The 27484-nt window shown below is 41.4% G+C and overlaps 1 protein-coding gene across 2 annotated transcripts; it reads left to right on the top strand.

The window, feature by feature from the left end:
• Positions 1–513: 513 nt before the first annotated feature.
• LOC133505132 (SPRY domain-containing SOCS box protein 4-like) lies at positions 514–25491 on the top strand. Of its 2 annotated transcripts, XM_061828093.1 has the most exons (4): positions 519–877; positions 13277–13342; positions 21440–22296; positions 24555–25491. In XM_061828093.1, exons 3-4 carry the CDS (start codon positions 21588–21590, stop codon positions 24680–24682), a joined length of 837 nt encoding a protein of 278 aa, XP_061684077.1. In that variant the 5' UTR covers positions 519–877; positions 13277–13342; positions 21440–21587; the 3' UTR covers positions 24683–25491. The 2 variants fall into 2 exon arrangements, with proteins under 2 accessions (XP_061684079.1, XP_061684077.1); XM_061828095.1 differs by lacking the exon at positions 13277–13342 and having other exon boundaries at positions 514–877.
• The last annotated feature ends 1993 nt before the right edge of the window (positions 25492–27484 follow it).

Raw genomic sequence — 27484 nt, 5'->3', positions numbered from 1 at the left:
AGGAAGCTGAACTGGAGGTGGCAGAAATGAAGATGTTGAGGTTCTCGCTCGGAGTGACCAGGTTGGATAGGATTAGAAATGAGCTCATTAGAGGGACAGCCAAAGCTGGATCTTTTGGAGACAGGATGAGAGAGAGCAGACTTCGATGGTTTGGACATGTTCAGAGGCGAGAGAGTGAGTATATTGGTAGAAGGATGCTGAGGATGGCGCTCCCAGGCAAAAGAGCGAGAGGAAGACCAAAGAGAAGGTTTATGGATGTGGTGAGGGAAGACATGAGGGCAGTTGGGGTTCGAGAGGAAGATGCAGGAGATAGGCTAAGATGGCAAAAGATGACACGCTGTGGCGACCCCTAACGGGACAAGCCGAAAGGAAAAGAAGAAGAAGAAGAAGCTGTCCCATCCAAAATGTCTAAACGTGAATCATTGCGTTTGCGTTAACGGAAAATGAGTGAGGTGGTAAAATAAAAACGTACGAGAAATTAACACATATTGCGGCTAACCTCGCGAGAAGCAAACGCGAGATGATCATGAATCCATCTGACTTTACGGCAGTCACCTTTTTGCAGTCCGCAACGTGCAGCCAATCAGCGGCAGTGAAGGACACGCGGACGCCTGGGCTGTGGAAATAACGTCGATACACGGGACGTCTCCCTGCGAGACGGGGACCCCGGAAGACAAAGAAAGCCGCGAGATAACTGAAATCTGCTAGTGTATCTGTTTCGCAGTCATGTTATCAAGCACGTTTTCTGTTGGTTTGTCAGACATTATAATTATTATATGAGGCGTGTTGGGACTTGTTTTCAACTCATCTTTCAACTGTTTTTGTTGCGACTTCTCCAAGCTGCTTTCTTTGTGTTGGAGGGCATCGTCTACTTATGGTAAGTTTAACAACTCCGCTTTACACGACGACTCGTAACGACAGGCTTATTTTGTGTGTGTTTGTGGGGGTGTGTGAGTGTAAAGCTTGTTTTCCCGAAACGTATTGATTGATTAGAGTTACTAGCGGCTGGGGCGCAGCCATTTCCAAACCCCATTTCAAGTTCTTCTTTGAAAACCCAAGAAAATCACAATATCGAAACAAGTGGCTACGATTTCCCATATTGGAGTATGGATGCATTATTTGAGTATGAAAAGTAGCAAGCTGGCTATTCTCATTCCAGTTGAGCGTGTTTTGTTTTAAGTGAACGGGAAGTTGATTGAGTCTTTTTGGTCAGGGGTCTTTAGTCTGAGAAATCCACACGTAACGTCTTTTGTACTAAATAATTATTGCGAAGGGCTATCAGTTATTAATGTATGCAAAAATCTGTTACTTATGTCGCACATGATTTGAAAATGGTTTAAGGTAGGGAACAATTACTTAGCAAAACTATTTCTATATCTCTGGACAATATCAAATGTTCACATCTATTAAAAATATCTTTATTTACAACATGTAAAACAACCATTTGAAATTAATTTGAAGACTGTGTTAAAGGTAATTCTAGGAATTTCCAAACCAATTACTTGCGTTGTTAATTTATCAATTTGGACAATTTCCGAGTAAAACAAAAACTGCAAAACATAATCCACAAAACTGGTGACAAACAACTTCACAAATTGCAGGCCAATTTCCCTTCTGATTTAATTCTCCAACTTCTTGGAAAAAGTCTTCAATGACAGATTAAATTAAGAGCGAAACATAAATTACTCTCCGACAGCAAATATTGATTTGAATCAACAGTTTTAACAGAATTCATCAAATAAATCACTGATGCGACAGACACAAAGAAACTCACTTTAGAGTGGTTTATCTCCATAAAGCATTTGATACCATAAACATGATGTATGGATCAATGAAATATAACAATATGGCATTAGGGGTATACAGTGAACTGTAATAGAAGATGCTTAAGAAGGCAACAGTTTGCGAAGTCGAGTGTGTTGAAATGTGTGGCGTCCTTCAGGGGTCAGTGTTGGGACCAATATTTTTATATAGATTAATGATTTATGCACTGTGTGCCATTCACCATCCGTTTTCTGTACCGCTTATCTTCGCGAGGGTCGTGGGCATGCAGGACCCAATTGAATAAAATTTGTGTTGTTTGCTGATGACATTTTAATTTCTGGTGATAAAGTGCAGGACATTAAAGATATATCTGCCTCAGAACTAAAAAAAAAAAAAAAAATAGTGAAAACGGGCTATTAACAGCTAAACAAGAGAAAACTAATGGCATTTGGAAATGTCACCAAACAACCATGTAAGGGTATGACTAGAGGGTGTACCAATAGAGTGAATGAAGAATTATCTCAAACACCTTGGGGTAATTGACCCCTCCGTACAGGGCACTTAACCACTCCTCCTGAAGTGACGTCACGCCACGTGCGGTGACGTCAGACAAACAGGAAAAATATCGGCACAGCAAGAAAGGAATAGAGTGAAACTGTCCGATTTATCTGCTGATTTCTCAGTCGCATTCTTAGCTAACAGTGAAATATCCTTAAAGCATACAGCGGGGCTTCAAGTATTTCAGCAAGCGGTATTTCAATGGTATTTACATGCATATCGACGGAGAAACCAGTTTCCTATTTTCGTGTTACATATCACACTTGTGTGCAGAATCTGTATATGTATCTGTATAGCCATTTGTGAACCACCGTATGAAGGAAAAGAAGGCGAGGCTTGATTTACTAGTTGTTTCTCTCGTTTTCTTTGTGTAACGTCACGCGCTCCCCTCAATAATTATTCTTGAATTAGTGCCGAACCTACGCAAGTCCCGACCGAGTACGACAATCACTACTACTTTAGTGTCCTCAAACATCCTTCCTTCAGTCTTGGTGTCTCGGTGCACGTCAAAGGCTTTTAGGACTTGCTAGTCCGGTTTAGCTTAGATCGGGAGCCACCGAACAGAGACACGTTTGTGCAGTCAGATCATCGCAAAATATCGCTCAACACAGATCAAGTGTGTCAATCATTCACACGTAGCTATGTTATGCAAGCGACGAACTGCTAATTCATTTATATGAGACATGTATTGAAAATCAAATTTAGGGTTTGTGCAAACATATCTGTTCCGGTTGATGGATTCAGATGATCATGCGGTCTTCCTCAAAGTTTTATCCATCAAAGACATTTTTCGTACTCTGTCTTCTGTTCTGGTTGATTTTTAGATGGATTCAGTTGATGATGCGGTCTTACACAAAGTTTGATCCATCAAAGACATTTTTCGTATTGGGTCTTCGGTTTTGGAAAGGGTACGAATTGAACTCCACCAACTAGCCTTTCAGGATACCTGTCGTCACTATTATAAAATCCGTGACTACACCTCTTAACCTTATCTATTGTTAAAGAACCCAAATACGCGATAAAACGCCAACAGAAGCTATACTGGACCATCCAGCCAGCATTGTCTGAAATTTGAGTCCGAGATTATGCAGATCTCTGGCCTCTGATTGGTCAGTGACGCAGATTGTGCAACATCCACGGAGGGGTCAATTGCAAGAATAAATCAGTGACGCAGATTGTGCAACATCCACGGAGGGGTCAATTGCAAGAATAAAACATGTCAACCTCACATTGATCTTATTATATCCAGACTTTCAAAAAGCAGTTCTATCCAGGTTAAGACAAAACATTTTTTGACCAGAAATCATTGCCCATTCTTTATTGGCTATGCAAAGAACAGCTGAGAGGTGGTCATCGGTGATAAACAGTGATGAAAGTCCTCTGGATTTTCCCAGAATTCCGGATTTTTAAAATTTCATGAAAATTCCTCCAGAAAATCGAGGGAAAAATTGCCTAAAATGAATCCGGATGTTAGTTGACAACATTGAACAAGGGTAGCCATGTTGAGGCACTAGCAACAGTAACACCCCCCCCCCCCCGCTTGCATTCTCTCAAGACGTCACTTATTTTGTGTAGTCATGACATTAATTTGCGTGTTTATTTCATAAACGTTGTGAACTAAACAAGCCTGCTCATAACTGGTTCACCTGGAAACAGGAAATGTAAGTTAACCGTGCTGAGCATGCACAGAGCGTGTACGAAAGCGCATGTTCAGAACTGCTTCACGTAATGCGAGCGCATTTACGTTGAAAGTCATCAACATCATGAGCCATTTCAAAGGAAATTCAGTTACACCAGGGGTGCTCATTGCGTCGATCGCGAGGCAGTGTGACGGCGTATTAAAAAAAAGCATTGGACTATCAGAAACATTGCTGATCTTTTCAGACAAGTCAAGACAGAATGTGCGACTGTAATCAGGAATTGCAAGAGCTGCTGCAGTGGAAAGATGTTGTTTCAAGAAGATGAAGGAAGTCTGCTTCCGTGGTCCAACAAAGAGTGTTAGATTGCGCATGCCTTGTTCATTGACCATCCGTCGGAGTGGGTGAGTGAGTTCAGCAATGTTTGGAACATGATGCCTAGAGTAGTTGTAATCTGGAGTTTGGACTTGGAACACTTCAGCCCAACAGAGGCCAAATGAGAAAGCAAAGACCTAGTGGCTTCGAGTCAAGTTTCAGATGGAGCCGCCAGCAGGAGGTCATCCACATACTGCACCAGGTGAACCCCATGAGGCAATTCAAGCGCAGACAGCAACTGACGAAGACAGTCATTGAAGAGTCCAGGTGAAAGGACAAAGCCTTGAGGCAGGCGATTGTAGGACTAGCAAACACCATTCCAATTGAAAGCAAAAGATTGCTTCATTGAAGCGTGAAGCAAAAGAAAGCATGAGCAAGTGAAATGAGTGTGGGCCGATGCAATTTGGGACAGTGGCGAGTGTGGGTTCGGGACGGGCAAAGTCAGGGTTAACACGGCCGCAATAATTGCTCGCAGGTCATGGACCATGTGAAAATTTCCAGTGTTTTTCTTTTCAACAGACAAGATGTGGGTGTTAAAATCAAAGCCAGGAATTTCACACAGCACCCCTGCTTTGAGCAAGCTGTCAATTGTTTTCGAAATTCCAATCATCCCAGCCTCTTTTACAGAGTATTGGGGATCATATATTTGTCCTGGTTTCATCTGAAACACAACAGGTGATACATTGCAGAGACCAACATCAGTGGTCATCATGGACCACAGCGACGTGGTAAGTGAATCAAGAAGTTGACGAGTAAAATCACTGTCGGTTGTTTCACGCCCATGGTGCCTATCCAGAAGCTGGTGCTCCAAAACAGAAGTGGGTAAAAATGTGTTAGACTGAATCTAATAAGCATCAAGTGACAGGGAATAGAGCAATAGAGAGTGAAATGAATTTTGCCAATCAGTGGCCTGTGTGGAAGCCAGGACAAACTGACTAAGATCCTTTGCTGTGTGCTGAGGCGAGACCATCAAGGAGACGTGGGTGACGAGGCATAGAAGGGTCTGGGGGATCCGCCATAATGTACCATTTGAGTTTTTCAAGATTCTGGAACACCGAAAAGGCGACACCTGGTTTGCCTGCAAACAAATCACCAATGTTCAATTTCCAAATGTTGTTTTCAATTTCCTGAAATGCCTCACTATACATCTCATCCCTTGATCTGTCATAGTACAGAGTGCAATGCATACAATCAGTTACCATATCATAAGATCTGAGGTTGCGAACCCAAGGTGACCAGAGAGTCCAAAAGTGTTCAGCTTCGAGCCAACCACTGGAGTCATTATCCACTCTTGCCCAGTAGATGTTGGCAGTGGCGCATGCCACAGGGCGTTGTTCAACAAGAGGGAACTGGGAGGTGGCACCGGAGGCAGAGCAGCAGTAGGTGTTACCATCTGGAAATTCCAGGATGAGTCCATCAAAGCTGCATTTGATGAGAGGGCATGTGGAGATGAAGAGATCGACGCCCAAAAGATTGGACAGTTAGGTGCAAACAAAAGAAAGCAAAAGTCTGTGACTGTTGGTTTGACTCTCTTGAGGTTGGTTGTAACCTCCTCGATTGTAGCCACGTGCTCCATCCAGACGCTTGACAGGGTTCGCACGCGGCCCTAAAAGTCCCTAAAAACCCCTAAATTTTCCAAGGTGCATTTAGGGGCTCCTAAAAGTCCTTAAAATCCGAAAACTGGTCAACCCCCTAAAAAGGCCTTAAATTATAAAAATATCAAAGGGAGGACCTCTACCGCCAAAATTCTCCCTAAAAAATAAATTAATCTTTTCTGTAAAAAAAAAAAAAAAAAAGCAATCTGTCTGGCGTCTAAATCGGCCAGAAGTTGTCAACGGAAGTCATCGTGTTGACAACTAGTCGTCATCTTGTCGATATTCCATTGTTTGTTTCCGTGAGTAGGCATTTCTTTTCGTCTTCGTTACGACGTAGTGTAGTTCTATCATCGATCCAACTTGTATCACGGGGAAGTGCATTTTTCAAGAAGCTTGGGTTGAAAGTAAGGAGTTTGGGACCTTGGTTCGTCGAGATCCAAAAGATCGGCACATGTTTTACTGCCATCTGTGCAAGCAGAGTTACCAGCTTGAAAAGATGGGCGTCAAAGCCGTGGAGTCGCACCGGAAAAACAGGAGACACGCTGATTTGGCGAAGACTCTCTCATTTTACGTTGGTATGTTTCTAATATATCAAGATAGTGAAGCATCAACTTCATGTAGTGGTACTAACAGTGCTTGCGCACTAAGGATCGCAAAAAACAGCTTACTTCCATAACCGGTTTTAACCGAACAGTTGTGGCAAAAAAAACGATTAACCGGTTTTAAAAGCGGTACCATAGTGGTATTTGCATAATTCACCCGCGGGACCTCGAGTTGGGGTGCGGGGTTCAGCACAAACTTTTTGTTGTTGCTCTTCCGGAGTGACGAGTTCACAGAGTTCCCCCGTTATGCGAGTAGTGTTTTGATGTCTGCCAATAAAACAAGTTTTGTTCCTGTGTCCGACACTCCGCCTCCGACTCCTTTTCTCCGGCGCTACACCATCGATCGTTAATTTACTCCGCGGTAATGGGGTAGTTTGTATACAATATTGACAAACAAGCTTGTTGAATGTGGCTTTCAACAATGCACTCGTGTAAGTTAAATTATTTTTTTTGTAAAAATGTTTTAATGTTGACATTCTTCTTTCGGACTTTCAGAACGGGCATGAAGGTATATCGAGCGTTTCCTCGATGCCATGTTTGAGGTTTCTTTGATTTAACTGAATGTTCTTTTGAGTCCAACTTTACTCTAACAGCGAAACTTGAAAAAAGTGGAAATGATGTTGAAAAAATAGCGCAATGTGGAGTACCGGAACCGGAAGAAATGATTGGAAATTTTAACCGATTTCGAAGTCCGATTACGGTTTCGGTTTTAAAAAAACGAAAACCGGTTATAACCGGTTATTTGTAACCGGTTGCGATCCGTAATGCAGACCTACAGTTGTCCAGCCAGAAGTCAGGCTTTATGAACGTAGTTTAATACACAAAGACGGACTCGTTAAAGGCAGAGATCGTGTGGACTTCAAAAGTGATCTGCAGCCATTACAGTTACAAATCTTGTGAAAATAATTCAAAAGTGTTTGCCGTCATGTTCCCAGACAGTGACATTGCTAAAAACTACCACTGTGGGGAAAGGAAGACTTTGTACCTGGCTACATTTGGCATAGCTGCCCACTTTTCATCTCTACTGCCTCAAAGCCAAAAAAGCCAGAATCGAGACTGACATATCTACGCTTATTGAGAAGGCTGACAGGCTGTGTGAGCAGGCAGAAGAAAAGAGGAAGCTGAGGTTTATCACCAAGGCCAGTCCACTCAGAGGCAGAGCAAAGGACAAGAGAGCCTCTTTGGCACCTCTGCAGAAGCAAATAGAGGAGGCACTGGGTAGGCTCAAGGAGCTCCAGTAGGGGTGCTGAGACAGACATCAGTAGAAGACATTTGTGTATATAGTTGCAATTGTAGTTAGAATCTGTTTTTCTGTATACTATTATGTGAAGACGTTGAGAATGGTCATATCAATGAGAACTACCACAAGGGGCGACAGGTGATCACTGTCACAGGTACTGCGATACTGGAACATTGGATGAACCAAGAACGGTTGATGGCACCATTGGGTGAGTCTTTTTTCCTTACTCTTGATTTCCCACGATGGCCCTAAATTTTTCGTGTCGGCCCTAAAATTTTTTCCGTGTCAGCCCCTAAGAATGCCCCTTAAATTTTTTTGGTCAGACTGAGTATGAACCCTGCTTGAGGTCGCTGTCTGCACTCATGGGCCCAATGACCAGGCTGTCCACAATTGAATCATACGTTATGGCCACCGGGGGCACACCTCGACCCATGAATGAACCTGCTTGATACATCATGCACATGGAACCGCCAGAGGGAGATGAGATCAGACCAAGAGTGGCTTCTTCCTGCTTTTTAGATTTTGCAACTGCAACATGGCAAGTTGTGTTTCTGTAGTTATTGTTTGTCTACCTTAGACTCTTTTTCTTTAGCATGTCTCCTCAAATGATGTTTACCACCAGTCAACCTCAGCACCAGGAAAGTCCAGATTGGCCTCTGTGGCTTGCGTCACAGACTTGAACGCCCTTCAAAATGGCTGATCGGAACACTTGCAAATGCAAAGCGGAGGCTGTAGGGGCGTATCTTGTTTTCAGAGCGTAATCAGTGAGGGCTCGGTCAAGAAAAGCTGCGGCCTCCTCATCTGCTTTGGGAGCAACCAAATGTGGAATGACGCACTCAGGGAGCGGGAATAAAGTATCTAACGCTGTAGACAAGGTCAAATAATTTTCTCGTGTAAGAGCCTGAAGATCGGGAAGAGAAGAAAAACCCGAATTTTGCATCAGGGTATTCAACTGTGAAAGCGGTCATGATTGTGTAAGGAGAAAACGGATGTCACCTACTGTTAACATTAGTCCCGTAACGCCTCTCTGCACTGCTTGAAGCCAATTGCCACCACCAGATTGCATGGGTGGAAGTTTCTGCAGCAACACACATCAGTGGGAGAAAAAGATTTGTAAAACATAGTTACCAGTAGCCGGGTCAACATTGGCTAATGTGGGTGCCTGCATGATTTGGGAACGAGTCACACGCCAATGAGGAGGAAAAGCTGGACCTTTTGGAAGATTCCTCTGGGTCTTCAGGACCTCTGGTTCGATCCAAAATAGAGTCAGGGTGGGCACCTGAAAGCAACAATAACACAGGGGGTGGGCCTCCTTGCACACTCACGCAACCAACAACTCAAAGAACTCAACCTTAAAATGCAAATATATAAAAACAAGAATGAGAATAGCAAACGTACAAGCAGTGTTTCCTCCGCTGATCTTGCGCGCGCTCACACACACACACACACACACACACACACTTGTGTATGTATATATATGTATTTGTTTATATGTATATATGTGTATATGTGTGTGTGGTGTGTGTGTGTGTGTGTGTATATATATTTTATGCTCGAGCACCTTTATTTTAACGAAACAATACTTTGATTTTGAATGAGGAATTCCAGTCTCTAGGATTCTCCGAAAAGAACTAGAAAGCCTCGCGGTCCAGGAAGTTTTGGGCTGGCCTCAAACTTATGGGTGTTTTCTGCCAACCCCGGATTTACAACCTTTTTGTGTCGGCACAACCTCCGAACACAGGGCACTGCTACACCCTTTTTAGAGTGGTACGGCCACACACTCTATGGCTTTTTAACCATTTAGGTGGGATTGGTTACAAAGAAATTACTTACAGAATATTCCGGGCACTTATGAGTTACAGACAATGGCTATAGAGAGCAGATCATAAGTGTGAAGATACAGAGAAAGTACACATCTTTTATCTTGTCAGAAGGGCAGACTATGGGTCGTATCAAACCTGTGGCGTGAGATCAGGGCTTTCCACTTAGCCAAAGGGTTTCTGTCTCAACTGGTTCTAGCTGGCAATGGATTATTACAAAGTGTCCAGTATGCAGTTCATCAAGATTAGCCTACGTGCAGGGATGCGATCAAGGACACATCTGGCTCCAGAACAAAGCTCCACTGAGGACGTGAGGAAATTATGTAGTCATGACTAAATATGGGCATAAGACATACTTCAGTGTGTGTGTGTGTGTGTGTGTGTGTGTGTATATATCAAAATATTAAAGGCGACTGATTATACTATTAGTGTTACTCGATCTATATATAAGATAGTGAGCAATGTGGTCGAGTGTATCAGTACAACGCGACGTAACAAGTTTGAGACTTAAACGTTAATAGTAATTACTACAGATTAACTTCTTTAACATGTTTTGCTGTACGGTGTAGAAATTCTAGGATATAGTTTCGTGTATATTCTACATCTATACTATAATGTGGGGAAAGACAATTTTAGATGTCTTCACTGAATAGTTCACTTAATTCATTTGTCTTGAGATAAGCTGTCATATTTGAATGACAAATGTGATTTTGTGCTATCAAGTGATAGGGGCATGGGGGGCAAAAAAATCTCGGCTTTTCCATTGGGGAACTTCTGCCCAATTTTTTTTTGGTCAGAACTTAGAAATTTTACTTAATTTAATTTTTTTTCTGAATTTTGTTCACAGATATCACCAGAATGCACCACAGCCATCCATTTCTTTCAAAAATTTCTAAGGGCACCCCCCTAGTGCTCGCATTTGTATTTTCAGGAATTTTCACAAGTCCACTTTCATCTCGAGATAAAGGATCTGTGTTTAGATTTATTCAACTTCATCACTGAAGAATTTTTGTACAAATATATAAATTGATCCAAAGAAGACTAGAATCATCTGAGCGTGCCAGAAGTGCGTCAGACTGCAGGTCGATGAATTCCATCACATCACTTGCTGATTTACATTGCAGTAGAAAAGATAAAAAACCAAGTGCATTTCACTTTCAACTGTTTTGAAATCACATTGAAAACTTTCCATGCAGTGCTTCTAATATGGATTAGTACTTGTGGAGGTGATCAGATGATTTTGTTGCTTCCTTTAGTGTTGGCAAGTGGGTGAGAATGTTGTTCTCCACTTGGCTTGAGAAGTTGCAACTTTCTTGTAATACGGCCTTCACTGCACTGTACATTTGATGTACAAAAAGGCCCTTGCATTGCACTTTGACATATAGTTCATTCAACAGTGCGCACTCATCCACAAGAAATCCAAGGTCTGCCACCCAGTCTTCATCCGTAAGATGTGGGATGTCATGTCCTGTCTTCACACATAAATCCTGAGTCTTGTCTCTCGGGTCTCAGATAATTTTCAGTGCTTTGGCTGAGGCTGAACACCATGACAGGACAATGATAGCTTATTTTCCTCCAAAAGTGTGATTTAATGCCCTTCCTGTGATTAAATTAACTATTTGGGTTACATCAATTTCTTTCCCATTATCATTCATTCTCTTCTTCTCTTCTTCTTTTCCTTTCGGCTTGTCCCGTTAAGGGTCGCCACAGCGTGTCATCTTTTTCCCATCTAAGCCTATCTCGTGCATCTTCTTCTTTAATACCCACTGTCCTCATGTCCTCCCTCACAACATCCATCAACCTTTTCTTTGGTCTTCCTCTCGCTCTTTTGCCTGGCAGCTCCATCCTCAGCACCCTTCTACCAATATACTCACTCTCGTCTCTGAACATGTCCAAACCATCTAAGTCTGCGCTCTCTAACCTTGTTTCCAAAACATCCAACTTTGGCTGTCCCTCTAATGAGCTCGTTTCTTATCCTATCCAACCTGTTCACTCAAAGCGAGAACCTCAGCATCTTCATTTCTGCTACCTCCAGTTCTGCTTCCTGTTGTTTCTTCAGTGCCACCGTCTCTAATCCGTACATCATGGCCGGCCTCACCAGTGTTTTATAAACTTTGCCCTTCATCCTAGCGGAGACTCTTCTGTCGCATAGAACACCAGACACCTTCCCCAACTGTTCCATCCCGCTTGGACCCATTTCTTCACTTCTTTACCACACTCGCCATTGCTCTATTGTTGATCCCAAGTATTTGAAGTCATCCACCCTCGCTATCTCTTCTCGTAGCTTTTGACTCGGGACTTACCTGTCTCAATTTGGGACTTGGTTGACTCGATTTAGGACTTCAGGCTTAGGGGCAAAGACTTCCGACCAACTTGTGATTTGCAAAGCAATGACTTGCTCCCACTTCTGGCCAAAGGACGTGTTGGACATTTAGTTTTTGTTTATAGATTCCCTGTTCCTCAGTCAGGTCCCTACTTCATTGGCTACAGTTGTGACTGTCGTAGCTTCCCCCTGTGACATACGCATACAGATTTTTAATTTTAAATTTTGAACATTTAATATTAATGATTGTCAGCTTGGAACCTGTCATTGCAAATAAATTACACTTAAGACTCTGCAGGCCAAATTATAATCTTATCGAGGAACTTTAAAGCCACTCTGCCCATGATTTTTAGGAGGTTTTTAATTTAAAAAAAAAAAAAAAAAAAAAAGGTAGCCAGAATGGAGCCATCCATTTTTTCACCACACGTGATTTTGACTTATATGGCTTTTTGTAACTCCTGCCATGAAAATCCGCTCAAGGGATTTGTTTTGGAGAAGAAGCAGGAAGTGACATTATTTGCAGAGGCCCACTCAGGCAGGTTTGTGTGTTTATACCAGTTTTACCTGCGGGACGGTAGCTCTTTGTTTCTTCGTGTTAGATAAAATGCCGGCTGATTGTATTGTTGGATATTGTTCAGACACGCGGGAGGATGGATTTTTTTCTTCATATGTTTCCAAAAGACCCGGTGCGTCGTGAAAAATAGATTGCACAGGTGCAAAGGATGAGAATTTTGTGTGTTCCAAATGAGAGATTTAAAAAAATATATATATATTATATTTTTTTTGTGAGGGGGGGGGGTGTAATCCTTCTTTCAGCGAGCTCCGGTGGCGGGACCCAAGCTAGCGTAGGTGCAACTACTTGTTTTCAATGGTGAATGTCCCAGTGTGAGGTCTGCTGATGACGTTGCAGGCGATACGGTGACCACTTGGATGTCGAATGAGACTTCTGCAACTTTGCACCTGGATGACGCGCTCTCCGCTGATATTTATTTTTTTGTATTGACATTGAAGTGTGTAATGTTATATGTATTTTTCATTACAATATCTATTTTACAATGTATGTAGGGATGTCAGTGGGGATTTAAAAAAAACATACTGTAAGATAGTCTGGCGTTTGTCTACTTTGGTCAAGAAGGCCAGAATTGCTACAAAAGCACCCTGATTCTACCGGGCCCAAGACAAACTCATCCCCATATTGTGGTTGTGTCTGAGAAAAAGAAAATGTTCGGATAAATATTGTTGACTTTAATATAACTTATAACTATAACTTATACTGTCTATTTAAAAGAACAAAGGTCGTAATTATTCAAACTTTTAAATGTTGCAGTATAATACAAGTGTTCTTTGGCTTCTCTGTTCCAGGGTGACTCACAATCCTGACAATGAAATTCTGAACCATACCAGAGAATTCTACAGGCAAATGTCAAGGTATCAATCAAATGAAGCTCAGTTATTAGATTGTTATACAAGTTCTTCATGCAAAAATTGAAGCAGAATAATTTTTAACAAGTTAGTTTGAACGACATTTTGTTTCTCCATTATTGCAATGTAGCTGTGCTGTACTGTAGGAGACGAACACGCCCCTTCTGACACGGAACCTCTTTTCTTAGAAAACATCTCACAACTGAGTGAAGTTACTGGGGCAATATTATCTTATTGTTTCGAGCCATATTTAGATGATATACCAATCACGGCCAAACCGCCTACCCACCCGATCCACTTCCGCGGTGGAGATGAGACATCGCGGTGCAGCTCCGGGCCGCTTTACGGCATTGTCGTCGCACGCGGCTGAGTCCGCCATTGCCGGCAGCGTTGTTCATAGCCGCTGGCGTCCACGAGCCGACGCGGCAGCCTTCGCCCGTGAGCCGACGCACATATCGACACATTTAGCACCCTGTCATAAGTAAGCGGATCTTTTGGACGTTATGAGAGACTGATTACATGGGCCGCCCCAAACTTTTATTATTATTTTCTTTTTTAGTAGTTGTATACACACCTACCTGACATTTGGAATCCACAGAAGCTCTCATCCTTTGCACCTGTGCAATCCATTTTTCTTGACGAACCGGGTCTCTTGCAAACTTATGAAGGGTAAATCCATCCTCTCGAGTGTTCGAGCAATGTCCAGCAATGCAACAAGCCGGCATTCTGGCTAACAAGAAGGAACAACGAGCTACCTTCCTGTAGGTAAAACTAATAGAAACAAACTAGTCCGCAGGAGGGCTCTCCCTTCCCGTATGTCACTTCCTGCTTCTTCTCGAAAACAAATCCCGCAAAAGGATTTTCATGGCGGGAGTTACAAAAAGCCATATACGTCAAAATCATGTTTTGTGGTGAAAAAACGGATGGGTCCATACCGCCTTTTTTTTTTTTTTTTTTCATAACATACTAAAAAAAAATCATCCATTTCATGACACTTGACCTTTAACAACAGCTCAAACAAAACAGAAAAGTCATTGTTTTTATTCTCCCTCCTCTTGTTAACTCAAACCACTAAAGTCCTTGTCTTCAGTATCGAAGTACAGTGTGAAGCACACACCAGCATTCCCGTGACTTTGTGAGGATGAGTGGTTTGGAAAATAGATGGATAAATTTGAAAAATTAACATTCCAACAGGTTTTTCCTCACGTTTTTTAGATTGAAGGTTGAAAGCTTCAGCTGGCTACTTGCTTGGATTTGCATGAGGGGCAACAATGGGAAATGTAATGTCAGTATTTTGGGGGTAAGAGGATATCAACAACATATTGGGATGGGGGTTGGTGAAATGAACTTTGAACTCGTTTGTGTAGCAAATGAACTTACCCAACTCTCATCCTGTATTATGTCACATTGCATTTATATTACAGTTTAAAAAAAAAAGTGTATGAATGCACATTGTGTTCTGAGTCCTGATTCACTAAGGAAAACTGCACATTGTGTGCTGCATCACGATAGTTAAGGGACTGTAAACCATTGTCAACCCCCCTTAGTACTGGACCGTCGTGCATGGGATGAGTGGGGAGTCTAGTGGCGCAACAGCACTTTGGTGTACTCTGTGTTATGCTTTGGTGCTATCCCAATACTTAAGGGGGAAATGCAGTGCTTTGCATGAACAATATATCCCATAGGTCATGTAATATGTATTCAACATTATTTACAGCCACAGGTTCAAATCTGTATGGAAGTATTCCTCAGTCTTCCCGGTCAATCACCACTGCTATTTCTTCATCAGATGGGGATAAATCCGAGAAATCAGCGCTGGGCACAAGGTAATCAAGCCTTTGGTGCGGCACCTTACACGTCACATCCGGGCACGTAAGTCATGTGACGTGCGAAAATGGCAGTGCCCGTAAAAATTTGTAATTGTCGATTTAAAAAAATCTTCTCAAAACACTATTAAATGAGAGAGGATTTAACATCACATTGTCCAAATAGAGTAGATATTACATGACCTATTGGATACATTCATGCAAAGCATTAAACTTAAACTTTAAGGCGGGCAATTGCGGCAAAATACAAGAGGGTGCATAAAGGTGCTAAGTCCATCCATCCATTCATCCGTTTTCTGAGCCACTTATCCTCACAAGGGTCGTGGGAGTGCTAGAGCCTATCTCAGCTGTTTTTGGGCAGGATGCGGGGTACACCCTGAACTGGTGGCCAGCCAATCACAGGGACATGGAGACAGACAACAGTCGCACTCATAAGGGCAATTTAGAGTCCCCAATCAATGCATGTTTTTTGGGAGGTGAGAGGAAACTGGAGTGCCCGGGAGAAAAAAAAACATGTAGGCACAGGGATAACATGCAAACTCGACTCATCCGAGGCAGGGATTTTGAACCCCGGTTCGCAGAACTTGAGGCCAACGCTCTTACCATTTGCTTCATTGTGCCACCCAATTGCCCAGTCATAAAAAGAAAAAAGAAAAAAAAAAACACAGAAGCACACATGAAACACATCGTCTCTATGTCAAGCAGAGAGAGTGAAGGACAGGGCCCCTTCATCTTATTGTCCGTGTTTATATATATTTTGAAATACGGGCGCTCACATGCACGAAGCTAAGTTTAACAACAGTCAGCAGCTGCACAATCACTGTCAGAGAAAATTGAGTGGCATAAATGAAGAGTTCAGACGCAAAAGCAGATATATCCATTTTGGTTGTTTCTGTAGATTCTTTGATCTAATTAGAACAACTTTAAATTGTGGCGGTTCTGTGCTGAGTGTATGAATGTGATTAATTCTAAGCAACCACAGTGCACCTATACAGTAAGTGGCCTCCCAACTTCAAATTATTCATTATTCATAAACTATGCATTATTCAGTAATTTCTTTTTACTTCCTCTGCCCTATCAAAATTAAAACAAAAATATTTTGGGGCTATCACTATCCAATCTTTTGAGAATCAATTAGCCCATCTCCAATTCCATTAAGAATTTTTTTTTTATAATCAAATTTTTTAGAGCCAAACAATTGCCACTGTTGCCTCACATCTAATTTCAGCTTGATAAAATCAGCTTGAGCCAGCTCATCTGTGTAAATGTGGAAATGACATTGCCCTGTTTATTTGATTTCTGTCTTGAAAGGCACAGGAGAATAAATTGACTAACATTATGCAGCTGATCTGCCGCCAATTTACAGAAGACAGTTTCAAAGTGACGATGAAGTAGCTTCCCTGGGACTAAAAATGTGCTCTCTCAAAGCCCTCCTTTTCCCCCACCCTCTGAGCCTCTCTATGCCTGGTTCCTTCCAGCAGCTGTTTTCTTGTTAACTGGGAAGCCAGCCTGTTTTTCTGTCTTTGCGTCATAAGCTGGAACTTACTCACTCACAATGCACGCACACAGACTTTGCTGTCTGTCGTATCCCACAATCATCGTGCTGTTGACTGTTTACTGACCTCCTTTTGGACTGAGGTCTTGTATTCCCACTCCTTCACTTGGCAGCTGTGATTGTGTCTTCACATTCCTGTGTAAAGGACTTTGCTCGGTGAAATGCTTTCATGGTAAGATGTCGTTTCACAGGCGTCTTCTAACCTCTTGTTTCTGATGCTTTCTGTTGTGCAACATTTTCTCACATTTCCTATTTCTCTATTAAATATTGTTGGACTTATGCAATGAGCTTTGCTTGTATGTATGTTTGCCAGTGTTCTCTTTCAGTCCTCACCTATTGAATTATTTCCATCACTGAACTTTTAGAAGATGTTTTAACTAGGGGTGGGTGATATTTCCCCCACCCCCCAAATTTTTTTTTTTTATTTTATTTTATGATTTGACTGTTTAAGAGCGCTCTAAATCTATCCTTACTTCCCAGGACATTTATTGCTTGACACTGATTCAGAACAATGGCTCTTGTTTTGTAATGTGCTTCAGACGTACATCTACTGAAAATGTTGCACAACAATATTGTCTGGCAATATTTAACAATTAATAGCTTGGTTGTGTTCACCCCGAACACAGGAGCATTGGCCAAATCAGATTGTGTAATAGCATTTTTGTTAAGCTTTTGAAGCAAAACAAAAAACAATTAAGATGCCAATCAAACAGACTTTTTTTTTTTGTTTGTCACTACAGCACACACTATCATACAAATTTGGCTACAACAACACTACTGGAAGAAATGTACCTAATGATGAATTTTGTCTTGCTAACATTTACTTATTTAGCTAAGTGACTGAGGTTTTTCTGTTTTCCAGTTTTATCTATTTTTCCTTTAGCGGTTGTCGTGATATTAGTTCATCTTCCTCATACTCAGGGTTAGGAGGCTTACTTTAGAAATGTATTCCGCTACAATTAGTAGTTCCCTATGACAGTGACAATTTTGACAATACTGTATATAACAGCGGAACCTTTTTTTTTTCTTTTTTTTTTTTTAAAACTCCAGAGTGACAAGTTTAGAAGCTGTGTTTAAATAAGCAAAGCAGTGGGTGATCAGTTACAGGATAATGAGATATTCACAAACTGTGGCAGTAAGGCCATGCTGGCTAGCTCCTTCATTAGCCTCAGCAGCAGTCAGGATGACATTGACAGCCAAGTTTTCTTTGTAAAGTTTATATGCAAGAAATGGCATTCTCCCTTGTCTTCATTTCATTTTTTTAAACTGGCCGGGTTTAAGATGCCGGCACGTACATTGAGTGGCCTGCGGCATTTTCTTATTGGCCAGGAAAAAAATGATGGTCCCCTCCAAATGTATTGGAACGGTAAGGTCTTTTTTTTTTTGTGCACTGAAGAAATTTTGGTTTCAAATTGATGATCCAAATGAGACAGAAGTTCTGAATTTCAGCATTTATATCATGGTCGTTACGTCTAGATGTGTTAAACAACTCGGGACAGAGCAGTTTTGTTTGAATGCTCCCATTTTTCAATATGAACAAAGTTTGGTTCAAGTTGCATTCTCATTTGAAATACTTTCCCAAGCCTTTACTGCATCCTTTCAGTTGTTTTGTTTTTGGGAGGTTCTCCTTGCATTCTCTTTAGGTGGTAAAATGGTAAAATGCATGTGTTATTGTGTTAAGGTCTGGTGATTGACTTCACTAATCTAACACATTCTACCCCAACCTATCCCCCAACAAGGAAGTCCTTGTGTGTTTGTGTGTCTGTGTGTGTGTGTGTGTGTGTGTGTGTGTGTGTGTGTGTGTGTGTGTGTTGGCGGTGTTGGGTCATTGTTTTGTTCTGTTCCTCTGCCTGCTCCCTGCTTTCACTACAGATCACGATGTCATCTGAGAACATCACCCTCTGTCAGCCTATCCATCGCCACTGCAAAAAGGAAGGTTTATGGCTGATCCCTGATTCCTTTTAATTCCTCTCTGACACCTAAACCAAACCTCCCCACTGTTCTGTTGCCCTCATATTTCCTGTACTATTTTAACATGCTTCTTTTCCACACCAGACTTCCGCATGCAGTACCACAGTTCCTTTCTTGGTACAGTCATAGGCTTTCTTTAGTTCGACAAAGACACAAGGTCCTTCTGACCTTCTCTGTACAACTCAATCAAAACCCTTAAGGCTTCTTTATGCTATTGCGGGCAGTGACTGTGCTAACGTCACTGTGGCTATCCTATGCGCCGTTTGCTTTCATACTCGAGTGCACCTCAAATCAAACTGCTTTGCAATATATGCGGCAGTTCCTCTCCAAGTTGCGGGTGTCGTTTTTACTTTTCAATAACAAGGGACAAAGCAAAAACAATTGCGACCATGGAACAGTGTCTGCTGGAACAAATGGACCTATATGACCAAATGATGCATTTAATTATGCTGTAAAATATATCATGAAGGCAGTGGGGTCGGTGGCATGTAGAACCAAGAGGAATAGTTCAACACATAACTAAAATGGAACAATCACAAGAGAGTATCTCCATGGCATTCTACATGCAGCAGCAATTTTTACCATGTGGAAGTCAAGTAATGCAATGTGGACGTTTTTGGCCATGGGAGTCTCAAGAGGCCTTTAAGGCAATTAATGCTTCTGTGGTACTCTTTCCAGGGATGAAACAATACTGTTCCTCACAAATACTCACTCCTGTCAAGTCTAAGCTGCACTCTTTCCCATTACTTCGTTGTGTGGTTCAACGATTTTTTTTTTTTTTTTACATTTCTCCCAGCTCTGTACATCACCGTTGTCCTTAAAAGTATACACTAGCAAACCTTTTCTCCATTCTTCATGCATCTTCTCACTTGCTAGAATTCTGTTGAATAACCTGTTCAAAAACCCTGCAGCCACCTCTCATAGATGCTTGCATACCTCCACACGTATCTCCTTCCCTTTTCATTTTTCATCTTCGATAGTGACTTTCTAACTTCCTCTTTACTAATCATTAATGCTTTCTGCTCCACCACCCTTGCTTCTTCTAGTCTTCCTCCTTTCTAGTGCTATTCATTAATTCACTCATTCCTCAAAGTATGTTTTCCATCTATCCTGTACACTACTGGCACCTATGGACCCTTTTCCATTTCTATCCTAAATCACTCTAACCTACTGCACATCCTTACCATCTTTATCAGTCTGCCGGGTCAACCTGTATAGATCTTTCTCTCCTTATCTGCCCTTTGCCACCTATGGTTTCACAATACATCACTTCTTCATGTATTCTTGCCTCGGTCCTCTCTGTCCCATTTCTACTTGGCTAACATCTTTGCTTGTTTGAATTCCTGAAATTTGATGTTCCACTACCAATTCTCCTCCCCCCCCCCTTTCCTACCAGAATATACACCTCACTACTTCTCGAAAAGCTGCACACTTTCTCACCTTTGCACCACATAGTTCTCTCCTCTGCCTTTTTCTTCTTAATCTTCTTCCCCATCACCACAGTCATCTTACACGCCCCCATCCTTTGGTGTCTAGCCACAGTCCCCTACCACCTACCTTACAGATTACATTGTCTGCTCAAGATTTAATCCACCTGCGGACTTTTACTATTGGTCACCCTATGTTCCTCCCTCTTCTGGAAGAAAGTGTTCACTGCACCCATTTCCATCCTTTTCACAAAGTGTACCACTATCTGCACCTCCAAGTTCCTTTTCTGGATGCCACACATTACCAATTACTTCGTCATCACCCTTTTCCTTCAACATGTCCATTACGATCTGCATTAACCATGACTCCCTCTGTCTGAACTACTTTGTCTCGCTCTTTCCAGGATTTTCCTTTCACCTCGAGGTCACATTCTGCCTTTGCTCCATAGCCACTAAAAACATTATCCATAACAGTCTCAATTTCAAGTTTCAGCCTCATCACTTGATCTGATACTCCCTGCACCTCCAAGACATTACCTCTCTTCCTTTTGAATTGCCCCCTACTCAGTAGCTCTTTCTTTTAGACAATGGTAAATGGATTTGTACCCTGCCCCTAAGCTTATAGCATAACTGCCTTTCCACCGGCTCTCCTGGATACCAAATATATTAACCTTTCTCCAAATGATCATGTGGAACAACTCTCGAGTTTTTCCTGTCATACCCCCTACAGTCAGTTCTAGGTTCTGTGCTTTCTTCTGTTTCTGCTGAAGATCTCTTTCCACTTCTCCTTCGTCTTTGAACCAGAGTATCTGAATTTCCACCATCGCATTGTCGGTTAATGCTGATAGTGGATGTTATGAATCAAGGCCACAACCAATCTGGTAGGAATTCTTTGTACGAACAGTTTTGCAAGGTTGCAATCTTCATTTATCAGGGCTCGGAATTGGCCTAAACTTTGCATTGGCTTGTGCCTTCTATCGGGCTGTGCAACGAAATATGTTGTATGATTACATGCCTGTGTAAGTTCAAGTAAATTAATTTGGGGTCTTTGAGGGTGTGCTGTAGCAGTAAAAAAAAATAGGACCCGTGGCAATTTGATACTCTTATGAGATCATTTGATAAAATCAGATGATGCATATTTCATTTTTGTGTATTTTAATTGTGTGAATTGGTATATTAAGTTCTAATGTTTACATGGAATTAAGAAATAAATCTTACCTGGAAATAATTCAATATTTGACTGCAAATAATGGTTAAATGTTTTTTTTCTTATTAATTGTAAGCAATCGGGTCACTGTGTAAATTTGTGTTCTGTCTGTTTCAGGAGTCACATTCTCCCGGATAAAAGAGTGCCAATGTGTACAACTGCACCAGTGCCAATGAGTTAACGTTAGGCCATTCCATTTACTAATTAGGATCCCATGTACATTGTTCCCCCTCCTCTATTCTTTCTCCCTTAAAAGCACCACACTATGGGCCAGAAGATTGCACTGAGCATTAAGTCAGTGGATGTACCTGAGGAGCCTTCATACAGGCCAGTACGACAGGAACTGCGAGGTCCAGATTTCTGTCGACCACCCAGACTGGACTTACTGCTGGACATGCCCCCAGCCAGTCCTGAGACTCAGCTACACCACGCCTGGAACCCTAATGATCGGTCTCTCAATGTCTTTGTTAAAGAAGATGAGAAGCTGACGTTCCACAGACACCCAGTAGCCCAGAGCACAGACTGTATCCGTGGTAAAATGGGCTACACCAGGGGCCTCCATGTTTGGCGGATTCACTGGCCAGCAAGACAAAGAGGGACACATGCTGTTGTAGGAGTGGCCACAGTTGAAGCCCCTTTACACTCAGTGGGCTACACTGCTTTAGTGGGATCAGATGCAGAGTCCTGGGGCTGGGACCTGGGACGAAACAGACTCTACCACGATGGAAAAAATCAACCAGTTTCTTTGACTGCGCCCACATACCCCAACTTCCTTGAGCCAGATGAGTCCTTTGTGCTCCCAGACTCCCTGGGAGTAATACTTGATATGGATGAGGGCTCACTGAGCTTTATGATAGATGGACAGTACCTAGGAGTAGCGTTTCGAGGGCTCAAAGGCAAGAGACTGTATCCTATAGTCAGTGCTGTGTGGGGACACTGTGAAGTGACTATCCGCTACGTCAATGGACTAGATCGTAAGTTCAACTTTGACACACCGGTAGAAAAATGAGTCATGTACATTAAAGCCAGCTTCCATGGCATTTTTTGGAAATTGTCATTTACAAACTTTGTTTTTCACAGGTACAAATTTATTACTGTGCAAACTGTTAATTGTGTTATTGTGATTCTTAACACCGGTATATTTTTCTTGCAGTTTATTTCAGACTTGGTTTTATGTAGTTTTATTACCGTGCAAGTATAGTAGAAAGTGGGACACTCCTTCCTTTAATGCAATGTCATTTAGGCCAGACCATTACTTGAGTGAAAGCTGCAGCTGGCCACTCGTGTGGACTGATTTGGGTGGCACAAATAAGGAAATTAAATGTTAGTATTTTAGATTTTAGGCCGCATTAACGGTCGAAAAAAAAGTTTTGAAATGATTATCACATTTTTATCTTAGAAAAATGGTATCTGAAGATGTTGAATCATGTTCAGTATATATAATAAAGTATACAGTAATATAGCATTTGATAAATGCAGTCTAATTCACACAAATACTATAAATTGAACTGTTGTTCAGACTCCTCAGATCAAACAAATTATTGACATTGCAAAATATTATGAACTGGGTTATGTTGAATTTTGTTGCTCATGGCATTTGTAATTTACAGAGTTCTCTTTGAAAAGACAGTGGGGGATTTATATGATTTGGTGGAAAAAGTTTTCCTACAGCCGGAAATAAAGAAACATTTTGGCTAGCTAGCTTGCTATTATATAACAGCTCAATAAGCATAACGATAAGAAATTATAAGGATCTGTATGCAGGAGGTTTCTCATGTGAGAACAGGAAACTCAACCAACTGCTCTCCAGAGTCCCTGTAGCCCAGTTTGTTGTTGTGGTTTTGTATTGAAAGTCTTCATTAGAACAAGCTTTGCGACACCTCAGCTAATCACAACGTGCTGAGTTCAAAGAAACTGATGAGAGAAAAGGAGCATTCCACAAACTGATGTTCCCGTAATCCTCTTTTAAGAGTGAACCCCACTTGACTTTTGACTTGTGCATTCTGCTCCCTTTTTGACTGTCATCCTCTTATTTCCCATGTATTTTTTTTTCATCACCAATCTAATGTGATTACTACAACTGTTAGTGCTAGAACTAGCTTGCTAGGCTACAGAATGTTTTGATGCCTGCTTGTGAGCCATCTCATATCAAAAGTATGTGAACACAAATCAAGCAATCCTTGAATGAAGGTCCTTTCCCGAACACCGCTGATGAGCACCACCTGTTTCATTTTATAACCCCACCACCACAGTATATTTGTATGATCTATTATTGTTGTCGTCACCATGGTGACGAGCATAACTGGTTGCGTTTGAGTAGAAAAAAAACAGTGATAGTAAAAGACTGATGCACTGATATTGGAATACAAGATTTTATTGCAGTCGTTTGACAGTGCTAAAGACCAAATTTGTCTCGTTATCTGATCTGGGCATTACATGTTGTCTGTCCCCCACAGTTTTTTATTTTTACAACTTTATTGGAGGTCAGTTAGTAACAGTACTATTTCAAAAACTGGGCGACAAGGCTAAATATAAACCAGCTTTTGGATTCAAATATACCATACCCAATAATGATGCGGAATAGATGTCTCTTGCGGAGCCAATCAATGACGTCATTGATCAGATTGGGAAATTATGAAAAATCGCAAGCATTAAACATAAAATACTTCTTAACGGCTGTGGTATTATTAGTCCAGGAGAGGGTTTAGAGATGTGCACTATTTCCACACAGTTACCATTGATGAAAATGGGCTATGGGTCAGCTCAGCATTTCTCAAAGTCCAATATAAGTTCTTTGGTTTTCTTTGTGTTTAAAATCTGGTTCTTTGCAGAGAGAAATTTTGGACCAACTTGGTAGGCGGACTCATTCTCCCCTAAGATGAGTGCCACCACAGTTCACACATCGTGGGAACACAGACGGATAACATAATACTTGGAGGCATACTGCATATCCAATCTACTCTGAAAAACGAGTCGAATGAATGAATGTAGTTTATTTAAACAAGATTTTCTTCTTCAGAAAGCGCTTACAACAGTCAGAGTACAAAGCCAATTAAGGGTCATGTGTTCATCACGCAACTAAAAAAAAATTGTGTGAATGCGTGATCGTTGACAACCCTTGTACAATGGGATTTTACTGGCCAGGAAATCAGTTTGTCGGTTGTTGGTCAAATTCTTCCCAATTGGTAGTTGGGACTCCCTAATTGATCCTAACCATTTTTCTCTTTTGCAGCGGAACCCCTCCCCCTCATGCACCTATGCAGAAGAGTTGCCCGCCTGGCTCTGGGCAGGGAGCGCATCCATCACATCGACACGCTCCCGCTGCCTCAGACTCTCAAGAACTACCTCCAGTACCAGTGATAATGTACACACCCTCACACAGTTGTGGGAGGCGCGCAACATTTATTGTTACTCCACCCCCCCCCCCAAAAAAAAAAAAACAAACAAAAAAAAAACTATTACTACTAAGTAACTATGACTGAATTAAAACACCAGGTATCAGCTGATGATGTCAATGAGGACACAAGTTAAACAAATATGTGAACGATAGAATTTTAAATCCCTGGATTATTTTCTTCTCCCAAACATAAGAGTTTCAGTGTAAATTATTAGTATTTTTTTAAGCAACAACAGCCTTCTGCTCTTCACAGACTCATCCAAATGAGTAAAATACCTCAAGGCCTTAGTTTTATGAGTGTTTATTTTGGCAAAAAATGTCAGCTTGCATAGATTTTCTGATTTAATAGTATGAGAAAATGTGTCTAAACCTTACATTGCCATTTTTTTTTCTCTACAGACTTTGTAGAAGCATCCATGCTGGTTGACATATTTGTATGTGCTCAAAATGACTGACATGCTTGCTCTTTAGTCACTGATTTGAAAATCTTTAATTTTGTCATCGAATGTGCCTGCTTTTAAGACATTAGAAACACAAAAAGCACCTGACACTTTTTCCCCCCCAAGTGTTATCAGAGTTTTAAATTCTGCTTTTCTATCATCACGTTAAATTTGTGGGTTTTAGCCCTAGTCTGCATTGTAAAACTATGATGTGTTTTTCCCCTGCACATTTTGAGATTTGTCTGCAGGGCCGGATGTCTCGCAGGGATCTGAAGACTTTTTAGGAAAACCTGTCTTTTAAACGTGAATGAGAATAAACTTGGCTAAACTCACACCTCCTTACAATGTGTGCTCTTTCAATATCATGTCATTTGACACAATCATGCGATTCCAATTATTGGAGTAAGTAGATATTTGTTGGAATGCACTTTTTGACATGAATTTTTAGCTTAATTGTGAAAGTGATTTTGCTTTTATTTCCATCTTCCGTTTTATAGCACTTTAACTTTGACTATCATTTTTAGGAAGTCAATAGGTCATAAAGACATCGACTGATTGACCGATCACCCATTTGTAGCCTCCAAAATCGCACTGGTTAGCACACTTGTGTGCTGACAACAACACAGCCGTTTATCTATTTTCTGACCCGCTTATACTCACAAGGGTCATGGAAGTGCTGGAGCCTACAGCAGTCAACAGGCAGGAGGCAGGGTACACCCTGAACTAGTTGCCTAACAATCGCGGGCACATAAAGACAGACAACAGTCACAATCACACCTAGGGGCAATTTAGAGTTTCCAATTACCATATTTTCTGCACTATAAGGTGCACCCAAGAGCCTTTAATTTTCTCAAAAGCTGACAGTGTGCCTTATAATCAGGTACACCTTACAATTGGATCAATATCGAACCTTTAGCGCGGTCCATCTATTGGAAGCATAACGTAACCCCAGCCTCGACTGTAGCGTCTATTCAATGCGGTTTATAATGCGGTGTGCCTAATATGAAAAAAAGGTTTTAAATAGCCCAGTCATTGAAGGTGCGCCTTATAGTGCAGAAAATATGATAATTAGAACAACGCATTCATTGTTCATATACTATTGCAGTGCAATGGTGGCCAAGAAAGAAGACCACAAGGTCCTTGCAGGAGCCACGTGCTGCAATTTATTTTGGACTAGTCATCATGACCATTCTGGGACTTGTTGCCATGCCAACAATACACAGACTGTCACTGGATCACTCACTTAAGAGTTCATTGCATCTTTCAACTGAGTATGTTATAACTTTCCTAGGTCAAGCTGCCAGCAATAAACATTTGGTTTCATCTTATGCCAGTTTTGGAATTTCTGAGTTGCATGATTCACTTCAGAATACAAATAGGCCTACTTCTTGAAGTAGTAGTGGCAGATTGATCCAAATCACGATAAGGTTGATACTAGTTGGGAAATTGTGAAACAGCAGATTTGAGTTTCATTCTTTCCGTTTCATAAAAGCGGCGACGCCAGACTTGCCTTCTGTCTCGGGAAACTGCACGCACAGTTTACCCCCCAACCCCTTAAAAAAAAAAAAAAGAAACAAGTGAGTGCACTGCGGGCTCGGATCCCTCAGCCCAGCAATGATTTTTAAATTGAAGCAGACCATCTGTTACTTTAACCAACTCAAAACGTATAAATTATGTTACAACCTAGATGTGATATTTTAATCCCCGTCCCAGTGCTATTTCAATAAATATATTCACTAGAAATTTTAAGGGAAACGTTTTTCAGGTTTTATTGGAATTTTTAATAATTTTTTTTTCTTTACTAGTAAACTTTGGCCTGAGTTTCAAGTGTTTAATCATAATTAAAAAATAATCTTAAGAAGAGATTTAACAACTTGATAATGCATCCTCCTTAATTATTAAAAAGTACTGGTATCAGAGACACTTGACCTATATTGAAATGGTATCAGGTCAATACCAAAATGTGCAGTATTGCACATGATCATAAGAGTGTTCTTTTTGAAATAATCCTTTTCTCCTTTTCCCCCTTCTGGTTTTGTCGTGAATCTGACATGCCAGTAAAGGATGTTCTGTGGTGAAAGTTCAACTCGCTGTCCTTGGCGTTGCCACCAGAAGTGTCCGACATTGTGCTGTTGCCTAATATGTTGCTCAGCTACAAACTCCCGTGGTAATTGTTCTACATGTGTATTAGATAGTCGAGTCCTGATTAGTGTGACTACAAGCAGAACTCTATAATCACATTCTAACAGTCAGGAGAAGTAACAATTGGCTAACGTTGACGTCCACGACGGATTGTTTTGGATAAAACATCAAAGCGCACATAGT

The sequence above is a fragment of the Syngnathoides biaculeatus genome, chromosome 8 (assembly GCF_019802595.1).
Source record: "Syngnathoides biaculeatus isolate LvHL_M chromosome 8, ASM1980259v1, whole genome shotgun sequence".
NCBI lineage: Eukaryota > Metazoa > Chordata > Actinopteri > Syngnathiformes > Syngnathidae > Syngnathoides > Syngnathoides biaculeatus.
This window is presented reverse-complemented; position numbering and strand designations above follow the sequence as displayed.